The sequence below is a fragment of the Furipterus horrens genome, unplaced genomic scaffold (assembly GCF_987537825.1).
Source record: "Furipterus horrens unplaced genomic scaffold, mFurHor1.1.pri manual_scaffold_5, whole genome shotgun sequence".
Classification (NCBI taxonomy): domain Eukaryota; kingdom Metazoa; phylum Chordata; class Mammalia; order Chiroptera; family Furipteridae; genus Furipterus; species Furipterus horrens.
This window is the reverse complement of record NW_028327175.1, coordinates 198,403,137-198,427,989: the sequence shown is the minus strand read 5'-3', so window position 1 is coordinate 198,427,989 and position 24,853 is coordinate 198,403,137. Positions and strand designations below refer to the sequence as shown.

The 24,853-nt window shown below is 48.3% G+C and overlaps 2 protein-coding genes across 2 annotated transcripts in view; both read left to right on the top strand.

Moving 5' to 3' along the window:
* Positions 1 to 2,183: 2,183 nt before the first annotated feature.
* Positions 2,184 to 14,673, top strand: SPADH (spermadhesin family member). Its single transcript, XM_090279439.1, has 6 exons — positions 2,184 to 2,487; positions 4,623 to 4,686; positions 10,318 to 10,646; positions 12,079 to 12,226; positions 13,347 to 13,537; positions 14,654 to 14,673. The coding sequence occupies exons 1-6, from the start codon at positions 2,184 to 2,186 to the stop codon at positions 14,671 to 14,673; spliced, it is 1,056 nt and encodes a 351-aa protein (XP_090135565.1).
* A 960-nt stretch (positions 14,674 to 15,633) lies between these two features.
* LOC150010754 (scavenger receptor cysteine-rich domain-containing protein DMBT1) overlaps positions 15,634 to 24,853 on the top strand; it is a 39,131-nt gene continuing 29,911 nt past the window's right edge. Inside the window, exons 1-5 of the mRNA XM_090279438.1 lie at positions 15,634 to 15,652; positions 16,462 to 16,779; positions 19,319 to 19,636; positions 22,800 to 22,953; positions 24,536 to 24,753. Coding sequence (XP_090135564.1) covers positions 15,634 to 15,652; positions 16,462 to 16,779; positions 19,319 to 19,636; positions 22,800 to 22,953; positions 24,536 to 24,753 — 1,027 coding nt within the window. The remainder of the gene's footprint in view (positions 15,653 to 16,461; positions 16,780 to 19,318; positions 19,637 to 22,799; positions 22,954 to 24,535; positions 24,754 to 24,853) is intronic.

Genomic DNA, 24,853 nt, shown 5'->3' with positions numbered 1-24,853 from the left:
AGGTCAGTGCGCTATGAGTTCAGACAACAAAAAGATGGACATGATATGTTGTAGTCACCATTTCCAGCATTTTAAGCCCATAGGAAGGATGAGCTGAAGCTCGGAGCCAGGGAGAATTCACTACCCAGGGCCCTTGGGACAACGTGATAACCAGTGTCAGCTTCAGTGCCGATTCTGAGCTCCGCGAGGACAAGGTTTCGTGTGCCTGATTCTCTAGCACCGATCACAGTATTCCAGGCCCCCGATCAGAGCTGATTGAATCAATAAGAAATGAGTAGGTGGTACATGTGTCAACAGGCTGTTTGACCCCTCTTGGGGTAACGTTGGTCTTGGCTAAGAACAGTCCTGCTAGACAGTGCACAGTGGGGGTGAGTCCTCTGCTCAAGAGACACGGGCTTCCCTCTAGAAAACGCCAGTAGCCCCTGTTTGTACCAGTCGCCCTCCTTAGGAAGAAGCATCAGCTTCCGCATGGGAGCAAACTAGTGAAGCCGATCCGTCTAACAAACATTTTTACTTTTCAGCCTCAGCGGATGATGAAAACGCACGAACCACCTTATCAGGTAGAGCCGTGCCTCCGTTGCGGGCCCTGTAGGTTCACGCTTTACCGTCCAGGTGGGCGGTACAAGCAGATGGATCATGTCTCTAGGCCAGGTAGTGTCATCCGAGGGGTTATCCAAGGCAATCAGCAGCCTTACGAATACAAAGATTTTTGAAACTTTTACCCACTTCTTCAATGACTTATTTTACTACTGCTGAGCGCCCTTATGGAGAACCTGGAGTCAATGTAGGTTAAAAGGGGGCAAGGCATTTGGGGGCAGCAGGATGACATGTAGGAGCTTTCTATCAGCCACGTGAACTTGACTCCAACCTCATTGGAAAGCGACTGTTCTTTAGGAATATGTGGCCAGTCCAGGTGTGTCGGTCAGCTGTGGTACAGCTGGTGGTCTTCGCCGGCTGCTCGCCGAGTCCTCCTCTGATGTCATCTTGTCTGTCTCAGGAAGGGCAGTCTCAGTGCTAACCACTGTTTCCGTCTTGTTCTAGTGCTCCCTGTGGTTGGCTCGCCACCATCGAGTCGCAGAGCTAAAGGTGCTTGGCCTCACCCATCAGGTCAGCTGCCTTCCTCACAGGGACATGTCATTGGGCTGGTGAACCCCAGGGCAGGAGCCTGGGGAGCTGACAGTCAGAGGTGCACGGGGACCACAGTGAGAGGACACAGCCGGTGGGACCCGGCCTAGTAGCTGGGCCTCCCATGTGGCCGGCACCCGGGCATCCCACTTCCCTGCTGTTTCATAGGAACATTTTAAAGTTCAGACGATACAGAGAGTAAGAAATCAAATAGCCGTGTCCCCTTTACCTACACAGGACCGGTGCTCACATCTTCTTATACTGATTTTCCAGTCTTTTCAAGAAAGAAAACATTATAGGTGCATATGAAGTTCCCCAGATTACCCATTCCCACTCTCTTGTCCTCACCTTCTTCCTCAGACACAAACACGCTGCTGAATTTTGTGTATATCTTTAAAAATGAATTATGTGATCTCTACATGTGTTATGTTGTGTTTTTCCTTCACACAAGTGATACCAGTCCCTGTATAGCATTCAGTCCCTTTTATTTTTTCTTTATTTTTATCTTATTAAAAAAAGTTGTTCGGTATTTTTTCTATTACTATTCTCCCCCCTTGGACGCTGTCCCCCAGCAGTCACCACACGATTGTCAACGTCCATGAGTCCTTTCTCCTTTTTTGCTTGTCCCCTTCTCAATGTTATGTTTCTGAGATTCATCCATGTTAATATATGTAACGATATATAGAGATAGATTTTACTGCTTTTCATGGCTATCGTGTTGAATTTTTTTAATAAACCACTTAAGTTATGCATTTTCCCCACTGACAGAAATGTTTCCTGACTTTTTCATATCTGTCCCGCTGACGCCAAGCCCTTGCTCACCAGTGCGTGAGATATACACAGTCTGCAGTCTAATCGGCTTCGTTGCGTGACCGAGAGAGGGCACATTACACAGTGGTGGAATTATGAAGCCATTTTTTTTTCTAGAATGTGCTTATAAATGTGGAGTAATAAAAAAGTTTTCCCCCTAATCTGTAAGCTAGGCAAATAGAATGCCTGCAACAGGGAAGTTTCAAATATGTATCTTTGTTTTTATTTTCACAGAAGGCTGGCTCACAATGAGGCTCGTAAACGGTACCGGAAGGTGCTCCGGACGGGTGGAAGTTTTCTACCAGGGCACCTGGGGGTCAGTGTGTGGGGACGGCTGGGGTCTGAAGGAGGCGCGCGTGGTGTGCCGGCAGCTTGGGTGTGGCCGGGCGGTGTCTGCCCCCCTGGGTGCCCACTTTGGCCCTGGCTTCGGGAAGATTCTCCTGGACAATGTGCACTGCAGTGGAGAGGAGAGCCACCTGGCCCTGTGCGCACATGACACGTGGTTCACTCACACGTGTGGCCATGAAGAGGACGCCGGAGCCATCTGCTCGGGTGAGGGGCCTTCTGCACTCTAGTGCTCGTGGACTGAATGGCTATTTCAGAAAATGGGGACCGAGCCAGTGGCCTCTCCCTGGGAGGGCAGATGATTCCCTCTCTCCACACCCACAGGGTCTCCAGCGGCAGCCCCCGCCCCTCTGTGTAAGACGTATTTGGGCTAGTTCTTGTCCCATTCTACTTATTTCTAGTTCTGTGTGCTGGTATTTATTCTGTGTGGTAGGAATGGAGTGAAAATGACCCTGTTAAATCAAACGTTCAGCAGTTTACAGAGGCTGGTTTGATTGGTCCATTTCACTTGAAACCTAAAAGGCTTTCCCAGTCTATATGTCAACCCACCATGACATATGGAACTCAAAACTTAGATCTGTGGTGTTGACCTTGGTCTCCTGTGCTCAGGCTCTCTTGCTCCAGGAAACCTGCTAATCCTGGCCTGAATGGCCCTTCTTCTGGGCAGCTGCCCAAGGGTAGTTGTCAGGTACCGCTTAGGATGTGGCTTGGAGGAGCTCTCAACACTGAAGAGTAACATCAGCAAAGGAGAGTCTGGGAATTAGCTAGCAGTACACAATCACCCAGGTGCAGGAGCCTTCCCAAGTCAGAACTAAACTACCAGGGAGGTGCAGGCAAGACAGGACCCTTCTGGGGCCATTGACGGGCTGCAATTAATTGTCATCGGCTTTAGGGCATATCAATAGTTTTCTATTACTATGCCCATCAATCATCACAAATTTGAGAGGAAAATTGCCATTCATTTTCCAGAGTGATTAGATTAGAAAATTATCTGTCTGGAGTGTGTGAGGCCTGATTCTTTTAAATAGTCAACGAAACAACATTAGTTGAAAATTTATAGTTATGTGATTTTAGAGTAACTTTACCACTAGGAAAACCCATGGGGCTATTTCAGTCTTTTCTTTTTTATCCTAAAGAAATTATTTTTTAACTTTACTTTTCATCAGAATTACCCTGATGATTTATTAAAAACATATACTGCTGCACCCCACCCAGAGTTTCTGATTCAGTAGGCCGAGGGTGGGGTACGAGAATTTGCATTTCCAAGTCAAGGATGTTTATACTGTGGTCTGAGGGTCACACTTTGAGAACCGCTGTCTTAAAAAAGAAATCTTTTTTTTTTTAATTCTAATAAGCAGAAGCAGAATTATCATCATCCTCATCACTGTTATCTTCATCCTTATCATCATCTTCTTCATCATCACCATCATTACCATTGTCAGCATTGTCATCTTCATCATCACCCTTGTCAGTATCATTGTCATCATCATTGTCATCATTATCATCATCACTACTTTCATCATCATCACCACTGTCTTCATCATCACCACCACCACCGTCTTCATCATTAACATCACCATTGTTAACTTCATCACCATTGTCATCATCATCATCACCACCACTGCCTTCATCATCATCATCACCACTGTCATCATCATCACCATTGTTAACTTCATCACCAAGGTCATCATCATCATCATCATCACCACCACCACCACTGTCTTCATCATCAACATCACCATTGTTAACCTCATCACCATTGTCATCATCATCTAAATCACCATTGTCATCATTATCACCACCACTGCCTTCATCATCATCATCATCACCACTGTCATCATCACCAACATCACCATTGTTCACTTCATCACCGTTGTCATCATTATCTAAATTACCACTGTCATCATCATTGTCATTATCATCACCACTGTCATCATTATCATCACCATTGTCAACTGCATCAACATTGTCATCATCATCACCATTATCATCATCACCACCACCACTACTGTCTTCATCATCAACATTACCATTGTTAACTTCATCACCATTGTCATCATCACCATCACCACTGCCATCATCAACATCACCATTGTCATCATCATTACCATCACCATTATCATCATCATCACCACCACCACCACTGTCTTCATCATCAACATCACCATTGTTAACTTCATCATCATCGTCATCATCATCTGAATCACCATTGTCATCATCATCATCACCACTGCCTTCATCATCATCATCACCACTGTCATCATCACCAACATCACCATTGCCCTCATTATCTAAATTACCACTGTTGTTATCATTAGTGTCATCATCACCACTGTCATCAGCAGCAGCACCACTGTCAACTGCATCCCCATTGTCACCATCATCACCATTGTCATCATCATCACCATTATCATCATCACCACCACCACCACTGTCATCATCATCAACATTACCATTGTTAACTTCATCACAGTTGTCATCATCTCCACCACAACTTTCATCATCACCATTGTCATTATCATCATTATCACCATTATCATCATCACCTCCACGACCACTGTCTTCATCTACATTATCATTGTTAACTTCATCACCATTGTCATCATCACCATCACTTCTGTCATCATCAACATCACCATTGTCATCACCATCACCACTGCCATCAACAACACCACTGTCATCATCACCATCGTTAACTCTATCACCATCACCACTGTCATCATCATCACCATTGTCATCATCATTTAAATCACCGTTGTCATCATCATCACCATTATCATCATCACTACTACTACTGTCATCTCCACCACCACTGTCATCATCACCATTGTCATCATCATCATCACCACCACCACTGTCATCATCATCAGCATTACCATTGTTAACTTCATCACTATTGTCATCATTACCACCACCACTGTCATCTCCACCACCACTTTCATCATCATCATCATCATCGTCACCATCATCATTATCACCATTATCATCACCTCCACGACCACTGTCTTCATCTACATTATCATTGTTAACTTCATCACCATTGTCATCAACACCATCACCTCTGTCATCATCAACATCACCATTGTCATCACCATCATCACTGTCATCATCACCATCGTTAACTCTATCACCGTCATCATTGTCATCATCATCATCACCATTGTCATCATCATCAATGCCACCATTATCAGCATCACTGTTACCAGCACCGGCACCATTATCAGCAAAAACTAGTCAATCCAGTAAGTGAAACTTTGTATTTGTGAATCACTTCCCTGGCTATTTTTAGTTTGTGTGTTTTTATGGTTAAGTATATAGGCAGCTAAACATTCAAACAAGAATAAGTAAATTATTAAGATATCTGCAAACATCTGGTGTTCTGCAAGCAGACGGGTCTCTGTAGATGAATTAATTTTCTGTTTAGAGCTAAGAGACTGCGGTTGCATTCATGGCCTTCTCTTCACCTGCCAACCATCATCCTGATCCAAATCCTCATCACCTCTTCCTGCCTGGATGACGACAGGCTCCTCCTAACTGGCTTCCCTGCCTACAGGCTCTCAACATTCTAATCCATTGTTTACATAACTCAGAGTTACCTTTTTTAAAAAGTCAGGCTTAATTGAGATATAACTAATCTCCAGTAAAAAAAATAATCACCATGTAGTTCAAAGGATTTTGATAAATATTTACAGTTATGTAACCATCACCACCATCATGCCATAGAACATTTCCATTATCTTAAAAAGTTCTTTGTGCCCCTTTATAGTCAATTCCCTCTCCTGACCCCCAGAGAGTGGCAACCACTGATTTGATTTCTGTCTCTATAGGTTCACCTTTTCCAGAATATTATATAACGTAATCAGACAATATGCAGCCTTTGTGTTGAACTTCTTTACTTAGTGTAAATCTTTTGAGACTGCCGCATGTAGTTTCATGTATCAGATGATGATTCTTTTTTTCTTTGAATAGTATTCCACTGGGTGGATGTACGAAAACTTTTTTACCCATTCACCACTTGATGGACATTGGCTTATTTCCAAATTTGACTATTATGAATCAAGCTGCTAAAAACGTTCACATACAGGTTAAATTACTTTCCAAAGTGGTGGTACCATTTTGCATTCCCACCAGCAAAGTATGAGAGTTACAGTTGCTCTATGTCTTTACCCACATTTCAAATTTTCTGGTTTTTGATTAGCCATTATGGTCTCTCTACCATAATGAGGTAGTGATATTTCTGTGTGGTTTTAATTTGCCTTTCCCTAATGACTGACGATAGTGGCCTTGCTTTGTTGTCCCTCCTAGCCGATGGCTTCTTCCCAGAGCCTTCACTGACCACAGCCCCTGAAGCCTGGACACCTCCACCTGCAGGTATGGGAAGGGCTTCCTGAGAAATGGAGGGCTGACGGACATTGTGGGGAGAGGCATCTTTCTAAGAGGGAGGGGAGCTGCAGGCAGAGTTAAAGTGGGACAAAACTCACTTTCAAGCTGCGGGATTTAGAGCGATTCTCTCCACTTTTCTGAGTCTTGGTTTCTCCATCTATAGAACGGGAAGCCGTCTCCTACCACACGAGGCTGTTGTAAAGATTAAGAGAGAAACGCTTAAGTTAGTGGCTCTGTGAGGCTCCGGTATTAACTCATAAACAACTTAGTTTCTACCCTCGGTCTCCTTTTAATAATAAAACCATAAAAAAAGACTTATGGGGCCAAAGAGACCAAGTTGCTCTAAGACTAATGTAGTTCTGCATGACAAGAGGTCTGGTTAGCTGCGACCTGCCTATGGATAGTCTAGTTTCCTATTTCATTAGCTATGTTGACATCTCCTATGTCTATCTCTGTCAAGGCAGTGGAAAAACATGTGGATAAAGTGGTCTCCTTAGGAGAACTGAGGAATTCTGGGAGTTTCTTAAAGAAAGTTCCATACTTTGGAAGTGGGGACACAGTCAAGTCTCACTGAAGGGACTTGAAATTGAAGCTTATTCTGGCTAGTCTAATGTACGCGTGCATGAGCACCATATGAACTTGCATGTGACCTTCCCTAACCTGTGTGTCCCTCTGGTTGACTCCGCCCAAGTCTTTCCTGATTCTGTCCTTCTGGCACCTGGAATAATGTGTCTATGAATGACAAGCTCTTACCAGGCTGCCCCCACCCCTCCTCGGCACCTAAAGGTCCCGGGGAAGCACTGACTTCTGAAGCTCTCCTGGGATGGTCACCATTTGCTGCCTGGTCTCATGTCTCCAATCCCCAGGAAATGCCAAGATCCTCAAGGGCAGGGTCTGTGACTGTCCTTCTGCTTCCCACACGTCCCTAACTGTAGGATGCTCCCAGGAAACATTCACCAGCTAAAACATGATAACATGCACTATCTCTGTTCCCATTGACAGGTGCTGATTCCACAGCTGTTCTGCCTCCAGGTAGGACCCATGTTACACTGGGCGTCCTCTGCTATATACCCAGTACAATTTAGAAAGATCATGAGGTTCAGAGTCAGATCCTAGCTTAATTCCCAGCTTCAGTCACCCCTCTATTCATGCAGTGGATACTGACCGAGTGTTCACCACACGCCAGTAAGCACTGGAGCTACAGCAGTGATCCAAACCCCTTCCTCCCCACTCTCTTGGGGTTTGTACCTTAACAGGAGGGACACACAACATATGATCACCTTCAGTTATGTGACCTCAGCCAAGGTATAGCATCTCCGCATTCCATTTCATCTCGCGTCCTCTTTATTAAGGTAGAAATAATACAGAGAATTGAATAAGAACCTGAACTTGACAATGCTTAAAGGTAGCTAGTATTTGGTAGGCACTCACATACCAATATTTCCTGTTTTTGGTCACATGCTCACCAAAGGGAGGTGGTGTGGGGGATGGAAAGAGCCCTGTGCTGTAGGAATCTGATCCTGGCTGGTCTCTCTTTAATGGAATGACCTTGGCCCCAGCCTCCATGACATTAGAACAAGCACATAGGATTCCATGCCCCCTAAGAGTCTATGCTGTTGACATTCTGTCACTAACAAGAAGAGAATAAGCAGCCACATGGGTTAGCTGAATTAATTAAGTGCGCCACTGGGCAAAGCAAGAGGTTTTTGTCATAAAACAGAGGTGTAGAAATTGAGGGACATATTTCCCTTCATTTTATTATGAAAATATTCAAACATACAGCAAAGTTTGAAGAATTGAACAGTGAAATTTTACCTAGCATGTATGATGTATCCATCCATCTATCATCCCTCTATTCATCCATCAACTCACCTTATTTTTTATTAAGGTTTGGTTTCTTTACCATAAAATTTACCCATTTTAAGGTGCAGTTTGATGAATTTTGGTGGTTGTGTGATCACAGCCACGATAAGGAACAGTTTCCTCACCCTCAAAAGTTTCCTCCTGCATCTCAGAGTTGCCTGCCCCCTCCCTCCCATGCACCCCTCACGAGAAACCGCTGTGCGACTTCCCTTGCTTTGTTGAGGTGAATCACAGCACACCTGGGGACAGCAGAGAGAGGTGAAGGCAACCAATGGCCTCTCGCAGGGCAGGCCACTTGGGGCTACTTACCCACAAGCTTCGCTTTTGCTAGTGGTCACGTGATGCAGGTCAGTCTGTCAACAGGCAGTCATGCCATGTTCTGTCCTAAATGGGGATGTGAGGTCACTGGCCTAGAATGCAGTGTCATTATTATATTCCTACTGAATCCTACAAGGAGGCAGGTGCCCACTGAAGCAACTTTGTGTCCTCTCCCAATGTTCTGACTGCACCCTGATGACAGTTCTTCCTTGTGCCCATCAACAGCCTATGAGAACTCACTTCCCACATCATCGGTGATATCAGTGGCTCAACACCCACCTTCCTCTACACCTCCAGGTAAGGCTGGTTCTTTTTGTATCACGTCTTCTGATTAATTTTGTCCACTTGACAATGAATGAGTGAATGAATATGTCACTAAGGATATACAGGGACTGGCAAAAGTAGGTTTATGGGTATGAGCACACAAAACACAGTGTTTATTCTTGTGTTCTTACTTATTAATTATTGTATTGTTGTCCACATGAACAACTGTAAACCTACTTTTGCACCACCCTGGAGAGCGTCACTGGGGATACATATAGCAATAAACAAAACAGACCCCCACGTAGGCTACACCCACCGGAAGGGGCGTGTTACAGCAGTGTGGCGAACCCTGTGATGGGGGAGCGCAGGGTGCTGTGGGTGCCCAGGCAGATTCAATCCTGGGGCACATGGCATGGACCCCATGCCCCCTCCTGGCTTTGGGTATGACAGGTTATCTAAGAAGGGGGTATGGATAAAGAAGACATGTACGAATTATCTATCACTGTGTAAAACCACCCCAAAACACAGTGGCTTAGAGCAAGGACCCCTTGTAATTGCTCATGAGTCGATGGGCCAGCTGGGCAGTTCCGCAGACCTGGGGTAGGTGGGCTTGGCTGGGTTTGGCCGATCGGGGCAGGCCCCCTCATGCATCGGTGGTTAGCTGGCAGGTCAGCTGGCCCAGGAGGCTGGCCCAGGATGGCCTCCCTCAGAGGTCTTACCTTTCCATAGCTGTTATCGGAGATGACAGAGGGGACAAGGTCACGTGTCTTTTATCACCCAGCCCGCGGGCTCAAGCTTTTTTACATGATCACCCCAGAGTTTCCATGGAGACCTCTTGGGGCCTCAGCTCTCCACGGGTGCACTGTTATTTCTGCTACACTTTTATTGGTCAAAACAAGTCACGGGCCACCAGCCCAGAATCAAGGGGTGGGAAAATAAGCGTGACCCGTAGAGAGGAGGCGCTGCAATGTCACAGCTAAAACCACTGCGTGAACAATCGGCCACAGGCAGCGTCTGCCAACAGGGTTGGGGCTGGAAGGACACGAGCGTCTTCTTGGAGCAGATGCGCCTGGGAGCGGCCAGGGCTCTCTCAGGGCAGCAGGAAGGGCGTGAGCCGCGCAGTCGCGGACACGAGGGAAGCTAGGCTGGGAGAGCTGGTTCGGCCACCCCCGGGCGGAGGGCACCGATCTCACCCTGTGACCCCTCCACACCCCTCCCAGGAGGCTGGGCCCCGGTCAGGCTGGTGGGCGGCCCAGGGAGCTGCGCAGGCCGCGTGGAGCTCTTCTACCAGGGGGCCTGGGGGACCGTGTGCGACGACCTCTGGGACCTGCCGGAAGCCAGCATCGTCTGCAGGCAGCTGGGATGCGGCTGGGCCGTGGCTGCCCCGGCTGAGGCCCACTTTGGGGAAGGTTCTGGAAAGATCCTCCTGGACAACGTGCGCTGCCGGGGAGACGAGCGGCAGCTGGAGGAGTGCTCCCACGCCGGCTGGCTCTCCCACAACTGCGGGCACGGGGAGGATGCGGGCGCCGTGTGCTCAGGTGAGGCCCCGCGCCCTGCGGGCAGAGCCCGGCGTTGGCTCTCCCAAGGCAGCGCTCACAGCAGCGGTCCCATCTCTCACGCCCACAGACGCTGCACCCTGGGCGGCCCCGCCACCAGGTAGGGACGGTGACGTCTCCAGGGAGGAGGTTCGGCTGAAAGTGAGATGTTTCTTAGCCTCCGGCTGGTGGAGGGACTGAGGGGTGGGGAGCCCCAGCTGCCTGATGGGGAGATGGAGGGAGCCTTAGACACCTCCCAGTCCAGGCCCACTTCCCGCCTCGCCTCCTGCGCCACTCTGGAAGCAGAGCCCGAACTCCAGACTTCCGCGTAGCCCTTTCTGTTCATCGGTTCTGAGAGGGGATGGCAGTGAGGTGTGGGTACGGGGTGGTTCAGATATGAGAGGCAGTTAAGGGCACTTCCTGCCCAGGGGCAGATGGCTGGTGGGCCAGACCTGGCCAAAGTCAAGGTGACCCAGTTCTGTTCCCACCCTCTCCTTGGCTCTGCCTTGCTCCTGGCCCAGACCTGGCCCCGCAAGGCTCCCCCAGCTGGTCTTCCCACAGGCTCCCAACGCCAACACCCAGAGTTTTTCATGCCAAGCACCGTCTCTCCCTCCTCAACCCCCAGCCCCACGATGCCCTGCCTTTAGCCAGCTCTGGGTCAGAGAGAGAGTCATGAATGAAACTGAGTGGACGAGGTCCAGTAAAGCTTCAATCACATCCCCTTCTGGGTGGTCCCCTCTAGCAGGTGGGAATGGATTGGCCCTGGGAGAGGATCTCCAATAAGTTCCGGGCCAAGTGTCACTGGTTGGACAGGTGCTGGGGGCATGAAGGGGGATCCATAGCATCCTTAGGCCCTGACTCGCTGTCTCTGAGCAGTAGCTCAAAGGGATCCGCGAATCGGTGCCTCTTGCTATTCTTACAGTGAAGCCTTGTGCTGCAGGCCCTGAGTCACTGGATTTGGCTACAGGAGCCAGAATTTTGCATCTTTCATTTTCTTAACACCCCTCCCCCAATTTAAAAATGTCTCGTTTGTGTGTACAACAAGAGACTAATGCACCAACATCTGGGAGGGCTCGCAATTGATGTTTCTTCTCCCCTGCACATTAACCCCGCTCCATGCTCTGGCCTCAACCCCGAGGCTGACTCCGTAGTCCTCAGAGGGGCCCAGACAGCATGCCTGTCACAAGCCCCTCAGGGTCTCATGTGCAGAGAGGAGGGAGGGCCTCAGTGCCTGCTGACCATTCATGTGTCCTCTGTATGTGTGACAGGTCACCCATTGGCTGTCATGGCAGGGACGATCACTGCAGGTGAGACTTTAGTCCGGAAAGTGTCTGAATTTTGGAAAAAGAAAGTAAAAGGAAAGATGTGTGAATGACAAAATTAGTAAACTGAATAATGAAAAAGTGGAAATTCTAAACCATCTTCCTGCCCGTAGGGGACTCCCAGTGTGGCGGCGTCATTACTAACTCATCTGGGGCCATCAGGAATCCCCCCCAGGAGGAAATGCACGACAACATTACCTGCGTCTGGGAAATCAAGGCGAATGGGTCTGACCACATACTGCTGGCATTTCCGTATCTCAAGTAAGTCGTGGGTGCCCGGCTGCAGTATGCTCTGTACCTTACCATTCCGAGCTCTGTTTCCTTGATTGGGTCTCACAACTGAAAGAGTCCTTCCTCTCTTTGAGTTTTGCCTAGAAATAGCTATAAAGTTCTTAGAGAGAAAAAGTGAGGTAAGAAGTTACAAAAATAACAAGAGTTCCATGTCCCCTTCACCCATTTCCCCCGTTGGTGGCATCTTCGTATAACTGTAGAACCATATCAAAAGCACGAACTTGACATTAGTGCAATGCTGCTAACTTGACTATAGACTTCTTATTCATGTTTCACATGTATGTGTGTGTGCACATAGGTGTGTGTGTATGTGACAGACACTGAGGTGAAGATTAAGACACAGAGTGTGTATGTATTTCAGCCTGCTGGTCAAAGATGCAGATTCCAGGCAACCCCAGACTCAGGAAGTCAGAAAAACTTAGATTTTAATGTCATAGTCAAGGTTGATGTCCTTCATAGATGAATGTCTTATGGAAATTACCTCCCAGGAACAGCTTAACTTACTTATTACTCTTGAATCTTGCTTAATGAAAATATGACTTGGAACGGAGGGCTCATGAGCTGAAGCATGGAAATGGGTTTCTGATTATAGCAAAACTTCACAACAGCGAACGAGAGCCGCTAAAATCGAATGGCTTCCACAAAGCAAGCTGGCAGGCTGGTACTGAACTTCCCTCTAGGCAAGCTGGCTGTCAAAAGCTGGTTGACAGTTTGTTTGGAACATGGAGCCATGCCCTATACTGGCCATTGGAGCAGCCTCTGCCCTCTTCTGCCCAGAAGATCGATTAGCTTGGTTTGCCTGGCCCTGCCCTTGACCCTAGGCTTTGAGGTACCCTGCAGACTCAGGCCTCAGTAGGGGTGCTCCTGGAGCTTCAGTATCCTTTTTCCTATTCCAGTTAAAATCCCCTTCCTTCTTGGGGAGGAAAATCGAGGTAAGAGGAATCCACCCTTCGTTGGAGTGACTGATAAGCTTTTCATCCGTCCCCAGCCTCTTTATAGTAACCACCTGAAGGATCGGCCTCAGAGCAGACCTCCAAGGTGTGCCGGGGGGGACACTGAGAGACCCCCCCCCCACTGTTTCCCTCCCCAGCCTGGACTGCACCAACGAATATTTTGAAATCCTGGATGGTCCTCCATCCTCAGCGAAGTCCCTGGGGAAGACCTGCTCCGGCTTCTACCGCACCTATGCGTCCTCCTCCAGCTCAATGACCCTCAAGTACTTCCGCAGCTTCAACCACATCGGAAAAAACTTCATTGCTTATTATTATTCTGCGGCCAAAGGTAAGAAGGGTGGTTGAGAGCAAGAACCCGGAGCTGGACTCCCTGCCTGGGGACCGGTGACACTCCCATCGCTACTCTGGGTCCTTGAGACTTGACTTCTCTCTGCCTCAGCCCCTTCCCTGGGGAAGGGGGACAGTAGGATAACCTTACGGCCAGGTTTGCTGTGTGGCTGCGTGAAATGACGCGAGTGAAGCACTTATCATGGGCCATCATAACTGCTCAGTGATGGGCAGCTGCGTCACGTCCTATTTAGTTTCGCGTGTCTTGTTACAGTCAGCTCCGTAGGAAGCCGCTCCTGCAGTTACTCCGGGTCCCAGGCGGGTGTGTTAGCACCGACAGAAGGAGGTGTGGTCTCAGCCTTGGAGAGGCTCATGTGCCCCGCAGAGTGAATGCCAGACAAACTCGGGTGATGCAGTTAGGGGACAGATAGAACACAGTAGAGTCAGGCAAACAAACAGAATCTACTAAATTAAGGTGTGCGTGCAGCTCAGCAAAAGACATTAACACGTTGCGTTCGGATGGCAAGAATTCTCGTCATTTGATCGCGTAATTTTAAACAAATAAGGTTATTTAGACATTCGGAAGTAATTTTTCATTTGCTTTTTTTTATTAATTAAGGATAGTAGTAGCTTAATTATTAATTTCGTGAAGTCATTTCATTAATATTAGCCATATAACCATATTTAAATCTTAAAAACCTGCCGGAACAGGGGATTAAAGGGCATTTAAATACCCCGGTCCGCAGCGTGTTAAGAAAGAATAACTAATTTAGGCTTCCAAAAATGTTAACAAAAATGTAAGAAACAGCCTCCGATTTGTCTTTAAACCCGGCGAGGCTGTGAGCAGAGGGACAGGAGGTGGGCACAGCAGGTGACAGAGCCGCGTGAGCACACAGATGAGAGGGATCAGGTGTGTGGTGGCAAGGCAGGCAGGAGCTAGGCCAAGGGTTCTGATGAAATGCAGAGAACTCAAGGTCAGGTCCCAACTGCAGCAGTGGCCGAAATGGCAGCTGACACTTACCGAATGCCCATCTCCTGCCAGACAACACTGTAGGCACTTGTCGTGTGTTACCTCCTCTAATCCTCACGCGAGCCCACAGTTCTCCCCCTTTTACAGATGAGGAAACTGAGGCTTGAGAGGGTCAGTAATTGTCCCAAGGTCACCCGGTGATGGGTCCCGCACTATTTACCAGAGAGAGAAGAGGCTGAGCTCGAGGATGGTTCTTTCAGCATCCGCCCTGGCCAAGATGCTGTTCAAATAGTCTCCTTTTAGCCAGTGCCAGGGCGACTCACTGAGCAAGTGTGGGAAGCATGCTAGAAAACACAGAGTGGACTAAGATGCCCTGTGTCATGAAGTAGATCAGGGGGGTCACCATGATTGATATTAAACAGTTATTGATGATGGTTTCCTTGTATTTTCAGAGCCTGTTCCACAGACCCCGCATCCAATCAGTGAGTCATGTTTACTGTTGCTACTTAATCTTCATGCCTAGTTCCTGGTGCTTTTACTGTCACGGTTTGATGTCCTTCACACGTTTTCTAACTCCCTGCACCCATCTGCTGGAGCTGAGGGACTCTGTCCACACGCTTTTGCACAAGTATGTTGCACATTCACAGGGGAACAAAGTCACACATATCAACAACTGCGTCAGTGTATATTGATCATCGCTGATTTGATTTCCCATCAAAAACAGTGAAACACACCTGGTCAGGCACTCTACATGTAGGGAAAGTCGGCGACAATAACATGAAGCCGAAGCGCGCTGAGAAACGGCTGTTTTCCCCAGAAGAACCTGATAGTGAATGCATTTCAGCACAGAACGGCACAGTTTAATTATCGTATTTCAGTGACAGGGCAGAAAAGGGGAAATATTGTTTCTGCTGGGTCCCCCACACCTGAGAAACATCAAGACCCACCGGTAAAGAAAGTCTGACTTCAGCTTCTTGTAAAGATGATGGGGAGAAGGAATCTGCCAGAACCTTCGCATTGAGTGGAGAGTTATCACAGAATGCTGCCGTCTTGTCTTGTCTGCATTCCCCCTTTCTATTTAAGAATGTTTTCTTGTATCCACAGCGATTCCAGCAGCAACACCCCAGATGGTAACAGCAAGACCAGGTGAGCCCCAGAATGCATCCTTATTCATTACAAGGTGTCCTTTCCTCTTGGTACTTCATAGGCAGAGACTGGACCCACTGCAAATGGTTGGTGTGTTTGCACATCGACCAGTTGACTCTATTCAAAACTATCGGGAACTTTTGTCACTGACTGGCGTCCTAGAGTGAACACAAAGTTTGTTTTCTCAGGGCCTTTCAAAGTCATCAAACTCTGAGCAGGGTCCAGAGCCTTCTAGTGAGATTCTATCTTTTCTTTATATGGCTAGTCATGATCGTAGTTAACGTCACATCCACGCCACTAACAGACTTTTTAAAAAGGAGTAGAGTGTCAGAGCCATTCCAGAGACAGTGAGATAGAATAGCAGAGAAGAAAGGAAAAACTGTGAACTTTGGAATTGGGAGACCTGAGTTTAGATCTGCTACTTATCAGAGGTGAGATATGGGGTAACTCACTTTGCTTCTCTATCAGTTCCTTCAGAGATAAACTTGGTATGCCAATCCTCACACGAAGCACCTCACAAAGCCGTAAATCACTGTGCACATTATTTATAATGGTCTTCTGCATTTAGCCAAAACAGAGTGACACATCTCTCAGACCCAACAGCTACTCAGTTCATGGACATTTTAGGCTCAATGGTATTTTGACAAACCTGATGATCTGTCAAACCTCCAGCCCGGAGGTTGACCAGTTGGCTGACCTTTACCGAGTTCTCCAGTCCTAAGAGGAGTGCAGGGGTGGGGAGCCCAATGGGGTCACAGGAAGTGAGCAGTGTCCCCAGAGGGCAGTGGTCACCAGGTCTCTGCCTGCAGGGGACGGGCCAGAGCTGCGGCTGGCGGACGGCTCAGGCCGGTGCTCAGGGCGCGTAGAAGTCCTCCACCGGGGGGCCTGGGGCACCGTGTGTGACGACCTGTGGGACCTGAACGAAGCCGAGGTCGTGTGCCGACAGCTGGGGTGCGGTCGGGCCGTGTCCGCCCTCGGGAAGGCCCACTTCGGCCCGGGCTCCGGCGACATCCTCCTGGACAACCTCCAGTGCGCCGGGGCGGAGCGCGGCCTGGGCCAGTGTGCCCACTCGGGCTGGGCGGAGCACAACTGCGGCCACCACGAGGATGCCGGTGTCACCTGCTCAGGTAGCCTCTCCCCTTTTGTACAGTCCCTGCCCATTTCACAGAGTGCCACGCCCATGCTGCTGGACGTCAGTCCGCCAGGGAGAAGACAGGACCCTCAAACATGTAGCATTTGATTCTTGCTTTAGCTCTTCTAACTTAGTTAAATAAATGCAATTCATTCATTAGCCTTTCAGAATAAAACCTCCTCTTTTTCTAATTTGGTAGTAAGAGTTACCAAAGCTATGTGTGCTTTCCTGGATACAGACATGTGCAAAGCAGATGTTTAATTATGGGAATTTCTTCTTTAAAGATTTTAAACTTATTTTTTTAGAGAGAGGGGGAGAGAGGGAGAGAAACATCGTCGTGTGGTTGCCTCTCGTACGCCCCCGTCTGGGGACCTGGCCCACAACCCAGGCCTGTGCCCTGACTGGGGATCGAACCAGTGACCCTTTGGTTCTCAGGCCAGTGCTCAATCCACTGAGCCACACCAGCCAGGGCACTATGAGGATTTTTAAGGAGCATGTCAGCAAGCCCTCCATTCAAAGGGTAGCTGGTATGGTCCCGCTAGGGGAGACTTCACGGCTGGAGAGAAGGGAGTCCAGATCCAAGAGCCGGTGCTGACCCTCAGCTGCACTGGCAACATGCAGACTCCCAGTTTCATCATCTGTACAGTTAGGAGACTGACTGCTTTCTTGCAGAATTGCTGAAGGACTCGTGCTATCTTCTGTAAAGCACTACCAGAGCGCCTGGCCAGGGGCTACCTCTTTGGCAATTTACACTCAAAAATTTGCTTTGTGGAGTCTTGTCACGTGGGGCACGACTGACCTGTTATAGCCTCATGGGGGGGGCACGTGTTGTTCCCAAGATATTTGGGGGGGGCACTGATGTATTTATTAGACTTGGGTGCTTTAGTACAGAACAGTACAGGGATCGTACATGTTTGTGCTTCAATTCTTTCAAACACTGAGATTCTGATCATTTCAAGGTAAACAAGTTTCAAGACAGACTCAGTCACACCACCAAGGAAATCAGCGAACTAAAGTGGCTCATTGTGATCGCCTTGTGACAACTTTTAAAAGCACTTTGGACTAGGCTAGGTGCCAACAGTTCACTAGGAGTAATTTGTCCCTGTCTGGAATGTCTATTCATAACCCTCTCTGATAATGAGATGCCTCTTGGTAAATTGGCAGCCGTGATGCCTGATGCAACGGGAGCAAGTCAGGAGCCGTAGCTCGAAGTGGCCATTGTCACCGAGTTGCCCGTGTGAGAAGCAGCTCAGTTGTATGTCAGTACCTGCTCCCTGTGACTTCCGATTTGATGCACAGGTTTATAAGTATTACCTGGTTCGGTACATACTCATTTGTCCATCGTTCTGCTTTGTGGCGTCTTGTAACTTGGGGCACAACTGACCTGTCATAGCCTCATGGGGGGCCACATGTTGTCCCCAAGTGTCAATGTTTGGGAGGGCAACTGTCTAAATCTGAGGTACCCCCAAAACTTCAAGTGAAACTCATCTGCTACAGCATTGTCATTTTAAGCCATGTCATCACAAGCATGCCCGTCACTCCTGGTCATTTTCTCCGAACGCCAGAGCAGACCAGCAACCAGGCTGGGCTTTCCACCAGGCCTGTGGTAGAATCTGCTTCTCCACAGATTATGTCATTTAAAGGCACTAACGCTCCCGGTATCAGATAAATACACTCTTATAAGGATGTTATTAAAATCTTTGTCTTCAGTTATGAAAAGTCAGGATTTCTGAAAAATACTGACCTAATGATTCTCTTTGTAAACAGATGCTGAGGACTCACTTATCAACAGTCCAGGTAGGTCACACTTCTTAAAAAAAATTTCTGATGGACTAAAAGGGCAGCTGTCTGGATTTGCCCTTTGCCTGCTACTTCCTCTGGCTCAGAGTTTATCCTCTTTCTAAACCACAGAGATTTTCTTGCCTTTGAGAAGTCACTTGAAAGTCTCATTTGGATTTATTACTTTGGATTTTTTTTATACACGTGCTGGTGTCTGCGTGTGTGTGAGAGAGAGACACAGGCAGGAATGCAATGGCATTTCAGAGTGTTTGCATGTGCTTGTCCTCTGGCTCCGAGGCTCTTCCCCGCTCCCTCCCTGACCAGCTCCTATCCCTGTTTTAAGAGGGTCTTCGCAGCCCACACCACCTCCTCCCATCGGCCTCTCCCATTAGAGCATCCTGTTCTTTCTCTTCACGGCATTGATCACAAAGTGGAATAGTGCATTGGAGCTTGTCCATATTTGACTAATACATTGGCTTTAGGCTCCCGAGAGCAGGACCCATGCTCTTTGGTTTAAGCAGTATCATCAAGTGCCTGACATGAAAGGTAATCTATCAGAACCTTTGAGATAAAATTAAACTGGCTGAAGACACCTGCACCTCAGAAACACAGGAGCCACATGGGGGAGAGGCCCCAAGGCTGAAGAGCAGGCCACATTCCTCCCCGCACCCCTAGTCCTGCTGACCCTCACAGGCCCGGGGCTGCTGGACACCAGATGGGTCTTTTGGGGACTCACACCCCATCTCTGCCTGCAGGGGACGGGCCAGAGCTGCGGCTGGCGGACGGCTCAGGCCGGTGCTCAGGGCGCGTAGAAGTCCTCCACCAGGGGGCCTGGGGCACCGTGTGTGACGACCTGTGGGACCTGAACGAAGCCGAGGTCGTGTGCCGACAGCTGGGGTGCGGTCGGGCCGTGTCCGCCCTCGGGAAGGCCCACTTCGGCCTGGGCTCCGGCGACATCCTCCTGGACAACCTCCAGTGCGCCGGGGCGGAGCGCGGCCTGGGCCAGTGTGCCCACTCGGGCTGGGCGGAGCACAACTGCGGCCACCACGAGGATGCCGGTGTCACCTGCTCAGGTAGCCTCTCCCCTCTCGGGCGATAATTTCAATGCTGTGGGTGAAGGTGCTTTGAAACCATGCCTCCCAGATGGAATTTTCGTCCATCCATTCATCCATCCTTTCATCAAATGATCCTTAGCTTCCACTCTGGCCCTGGGCTCAGACACACGTCCTGCCACGGGAAGCTGCAGGTTGCACATGGGGGGTCTCAAATGTTGGTGTGTACCAGCACCCCCTGGGGCATTGCAGTGCAGAACCCAGGCCCCTGACCCCAGAGGTAATGACTCACTCAGTTTGTAAAGGGGCTCTGGAATCTTCATTTTAACAAGTATTCCAGGGGACTCAGCATTGGAGGGGTGGCAGGTGATCCAGCCCTGACTCCCAAGAAGCAGTCAGCCCAGCTGCTGTGCCCTGCCCCCGAGACCAAGGACGCTGCCTGAGGAGGGCCGGTGTCATACCCAGAAAGACCATGGTCCTTTCCCCTTCGTCCCCCACACATGCCCCTGTTACCCCACATCCTCCACGCTAAAGAGAGTGAACAATTGCCTTTCTTCATGCACCCAGATGCGGAAGACCTGCCTCCTCCCACACCTCCAGGTATGTCCATTTTTTTCTTCCAGTCCAAACAACTTAATAATAATAGTAATAATAATAATATCAAAGAAATATACATAGAAATGTTGAGAACCATTTGCATTTATAACTCATTTAATTCCCCACAGTAACCCTTGAGGTAAGTACTCTGATTATTCCCATTTTCCAGATGGGTAAGCTGGGACAAGAAAGTTAGTAATCTACCCAGGACTAGCAAATGGACTTGAACCCAAGCTAGCGGTGCTCTCGGGCACCAATCTCATTTACTACACATGCCCAGTGGCTCTGCTATACGAAGACCAGGGAAAATTAGATCAGGAATGGGAAGACGTTTTGCTCAGATCACTGGAAATCCTCAGGACAATCCTGCAAAAAGGCATTTAATGTTATATTTGAAAGAAGGGAAATTTAAGACACAGGAATGTTAAGGAGCTTTCCTGAGGTCACTCAGCAGTTAATGGTAGAACCAAGTTTTGACACTGATCCTTCTGACCCCTAAGAACATGTTCTTGGGGATTTTATGACCTTTGCCTGTTCTCAAAGATCTTACAACTTAATGATTAAATGATATTCATCTGTAATAAAAAGCAAAGATTAGAAAAATCAGGCCAACACATGTGATGTAATTCTGCAATGGTGATGGAGGTGAATGAAAAACATCCCATCGCATTGCAAGAGAGATTTCTGAGCATCTGTGCAGCAGCAGGCAACCTGCTGGGGTTTCTGTACAGGTCGGTTCCATCTTCCCTGCTGACGATTAGGTAGATCAAGAAACCTGCTGAAGATGATGCGATTGCCAAGTGTCAGAACTGGCATTTTCGAGCCCTGTCTCTTGCTCTTTGAATGCACCTGGCAGTCCCCCGCAGAGCCTCAGAGGCATGCACACACCAAGGTCACTGGCAGAAGCATCTCTCTTGGGCATTCCTGGGGCTGGCCAGTTTTATGGGTTGGGGTCATGAGTTAGTGTCAAGGGCTGTCCAACGTTAAAGGGCCATGATTAGTGAGTGTCAAGGGCAATGGGTATTCTAAATGAACATTCATCTGTAGTTTTCTTATTTCATGTAACTCAGCTAAGCTTAAAATCCCATGGATGACTACGAAATGAAGACCACATTGCGTAAAGGCGCCATCTGGTTATCATTGTTATCCTCTTCTCTTTCTTTCCCCTTCTAGGTCTTTCTACTGCTTCTCAGGATCATATAACAGGTAATCACTTGTTTCCGATTGAAATGGTAGTTCTGTGCTAAGAGAACCATCTCCTAGATGCTGGGCAGTGTGCACAGGCCATGCCACAAGGAGATTGGCACAGTGAAAGCCAGGGCAGCCAGGGCCTCAGCTGGAGGAGCCTCTCTGTCCTCACCATGGCTCTGCTAGGGGACATGGCATCAGGATGTCTGATGCCTGTTAATGTTGTTTATTTATTTTTTTAACCAAAAGAGCAGGCTGGGAAGGGGACATGTGGATCTGCCAAGGTCAGAGCAGCCAGCAGGGTGACAAGAGACTTGAAGAACATGTGGCTCAGTCCATCTGGCCCCACTCAGCCTGCCTTCTCTGGGGACGGCCCTGGAGCAGGCACCCCCAGTGGGCACCAATCCATCATCCCCTGCCATATGCAGAGGTTTCGGGAAGCCCAAGTCCCAAGGTCAGTCTGACCTGCCCCCAGTTATTATAACCTACAAATGCAATCAACGCTAGAGCTATGGGATGACTGGTCCCATCACCCCATCCCTCATTCTGGGGTGATTACAGGTTGGCTGGGGTGGAGGGGGAGGACAGAAAGAAGAAAATTAAATAACTTAATAAGTAAGGGACAAGGTCAATAAAGCACACAATGTGTTCAAATCGTCTTTAAAATAATTTAATGATTCTAAGTTTCCTGCTTTTTTTATGCGGCACGCTGCTTTCAATACATACATGTGTGTAAGTGTAATCTATATTAATAGGACAATTTATAGTAGATCTTACTGTGATCTTGTTTCGCCCTGATAAATCCAAACACCTGTAAGGTCCAGTGTCAGTAGACATTGAGTTAAAGGAAACACAGTCTACCCAGAAAAAGTGATGAAAAAGTACTTAAAAGGGGGTCCCAGTGATAACCTCCCCAAACAGCCCTCAACACTCCCCTTCCATGTCTCCAATTCATCAGTCCACAAAGTTGTTCAGAGCTTCTTGTTCTCCAAGCCTCCTCTTCCCCAGGGTGTTACAGCCCGTCTCTTGTCCCCCTCCTGACCGCTCACGTAGATGGACTCTGCCTCTCTCCCAGCAAGTAAGAGGCTTTCCGCTTCAGAAAGAGGGGCGAGACAGTGAACAGACCAGACAAATATAACAATTTCTTTATCAGAGCGGAAGGGAAAGGCAGGGAACTCTCACACGTGAATACTTCTTGAGTCACCAGAGTTTCAAGCAAAAGGACTCGCCTTCCCAGGAGACATTTGGGCTAAAGTTCTATTCAGACACCCCGTGCGTCCCCACCGGGGACACAGCTGTCTAACTGCACCCCGCCGCGCAGTGGGAGCTGCTCATGGCTGAGGTCGCACAGAGGACGCCATGCGGACAGGCCCTGACGCCCTTTTTCCTGCTTTTCCAGGAGGAAGGAACTCCTGCGGAGGAGTCGTTTCTGGCCTCTCCGGCTCCTTTTCCACTCCCCGGTATCCAGAAAACTACCCGACAGACACCCAGTGTGTTTGGGAGATCCACGCGGATAAAAAACTCCGCATCAGACTCATGATTCCGAGTTTGAGGTAAGAAAACAGCTTTTTAGGGAGAGCTTCTATCTAAATGAGAATAGTGGTTGGTGACATCCTAAAAAAGATATGTCTTTTAATGGGAAACTTGAAGGGGTATAACCAGAAAAGAAACAAAATTTTTTCTATGCTGAAGCTAGGGTTAATTTTGTAGTGCCAGCCAGTGTGTTACTTACAGCTTGAAAAATCCAGTGTGGTTTATTACTGTATTTGTTATCATCTTATTTTGATCGTTTTTCTTTTGATGTTTTTTTCTAAAACGTGCCACAAAAATCCTCCTCACCAGGTGTGCCCTTGTTTTACACTGGGCACCAATATTTTTCCTCTCGGACTTGCTTTTCCCTCTGTCTAAATTTTAAACAAACAGTAAGAGCCTTTCCACATGTACAATAGCCAATGACTCCGGCCCAGGCCCCGCGTCTTCTAAATGTCGGCGCACAGGAAGACGAGACAGTGGGGTTATCACCTCGTTTCTTACATGAAGAGAATACATTTTCCAAAGCCACTGCCATTTTTTATGTCCATGACATAAAATAAGAGCCGACGTATGTTTCGTGTGAGCTGTGTGTCAGGCTCTGTACTCTGTGCTTTATAATCTTTGTCTTCTTCCAGCATTGTTACAGCCCTAAGATAGATGTCCTTGTCCCCGTTAGAGTGAGGCTCAGGGAGGTTAACTCAGTTGTCCAAGGCGAACCCTCACGCCTGTCTGAGGTCCAAGCCCCAGCCCTGCCCCATTCTGTAAGCAGACTGGGCATGAAGTTCTTCTTCCTGTGTATGGACACCCCATGTTACAGACACGGCAGTGCTGTCGAATTCTGTGATGATCCACCTTTAGCATGCACGGTCTATGGAGGCAGACATGCCTTAGGCGAAAGAATAGACTAGAAACATGTTACCCTAAGGCCACAGCCTACAAGGAAGTGAAAACCTGGACCTCGCACCTCCAGAGTCTACCGTGTTATCGGTTATCTACTCCTTCAAAATCATCCCTCATGCACATCCCTTCCGAATAATCACCAAAGTGCCAAGACTCTGTACAGGAGGGGCAAAAGCAGGTGGGCTGACAGATGTCCGTACGGAAACGAATACAATAATTAATAAGCAATAATCTAAGAATCAGCCCTGCCTCATGTGCTCACAACCGTCGACCTTTTGCCCACCCCCGTCTGCTGACATTATTATTTTAAAAGCATGTTTTTTCTCCCCAAGAATCTGGTTCTGGAAAATGTTGTGAGATACAGAGGTAGGAAGAAAACGGCTTGGGGTGCCAGTTACATGCTGATCCTCTGGCGGCTGAGAGTTGATTTGCGATGCATGTTAGCACTTCCTGCCATTCTCTGTAGGTGTGATTGGCTAAAATCATGCCTTTAAAGTTTCTGTTACTCAGTTGTAATCCTAAGTCTCCCTCCTTCCTCAGACAAAGAAAATGAGTTCTGATAATAAGGCATCTGAAAAAGTTAATTGATATTTTATTATGTTCATGTGCAATTTGGAACCTAATCCAAACATTTCATCCCACAAGTGCTCTAAGATCTAGAAGGTTCTAGCGCGCTGCTAACCCCCGCTTTGATCCTCGCAGCCTGGAAGATGTCCTCGGATGCCCGTACGACTCGGTGGAAGTCTTCGACGGCCCCAGAATTGCCGCGCTCTCCCTGGGGAAGTTCTGTGCCCCGGCAGCTGTGGGGTTTCTCTCCTCCTCAGACATCATGACCGTGGTGTTCCGCAGTGATTCTGTGGTCACCAGCACCGGCTTTCACGCGCTGTTCCGTGTGATCCCACGGGGAGAAGGACAGTCAGGTAGGAAGCGTCAAGGAGTCTTCAAAGGACAGAACAGTCTTCTGATTCAGGGGACTTTCCTCTTAGCAGATGCTTGGGATTCAGTTTTAAAAGACCCTCC

Coding starts and splice junctions, on each gene's coding strand:
- SPADH (XM_090279439.1), top strand. CDS start 2,184: ATGAGGCTCGTAAACGGTACCGGAAGGTGCTCCGGACGGGTGGAAGTT. Junction 2,488..4,622: donor CGCCGGAGCCATCTGCTCGG/GTGAGGGGCCTT, acceptor CACTGTCATCAG/CAGCAGCACCACTGTCAACT. Junction 12,227..13,346: donor CTGGCATTTCCGTATCTCAA/GTAAGTCGTGGG, acceptor TTCCCTCCCCAG/CCTGGACTGCACCAACGAAT.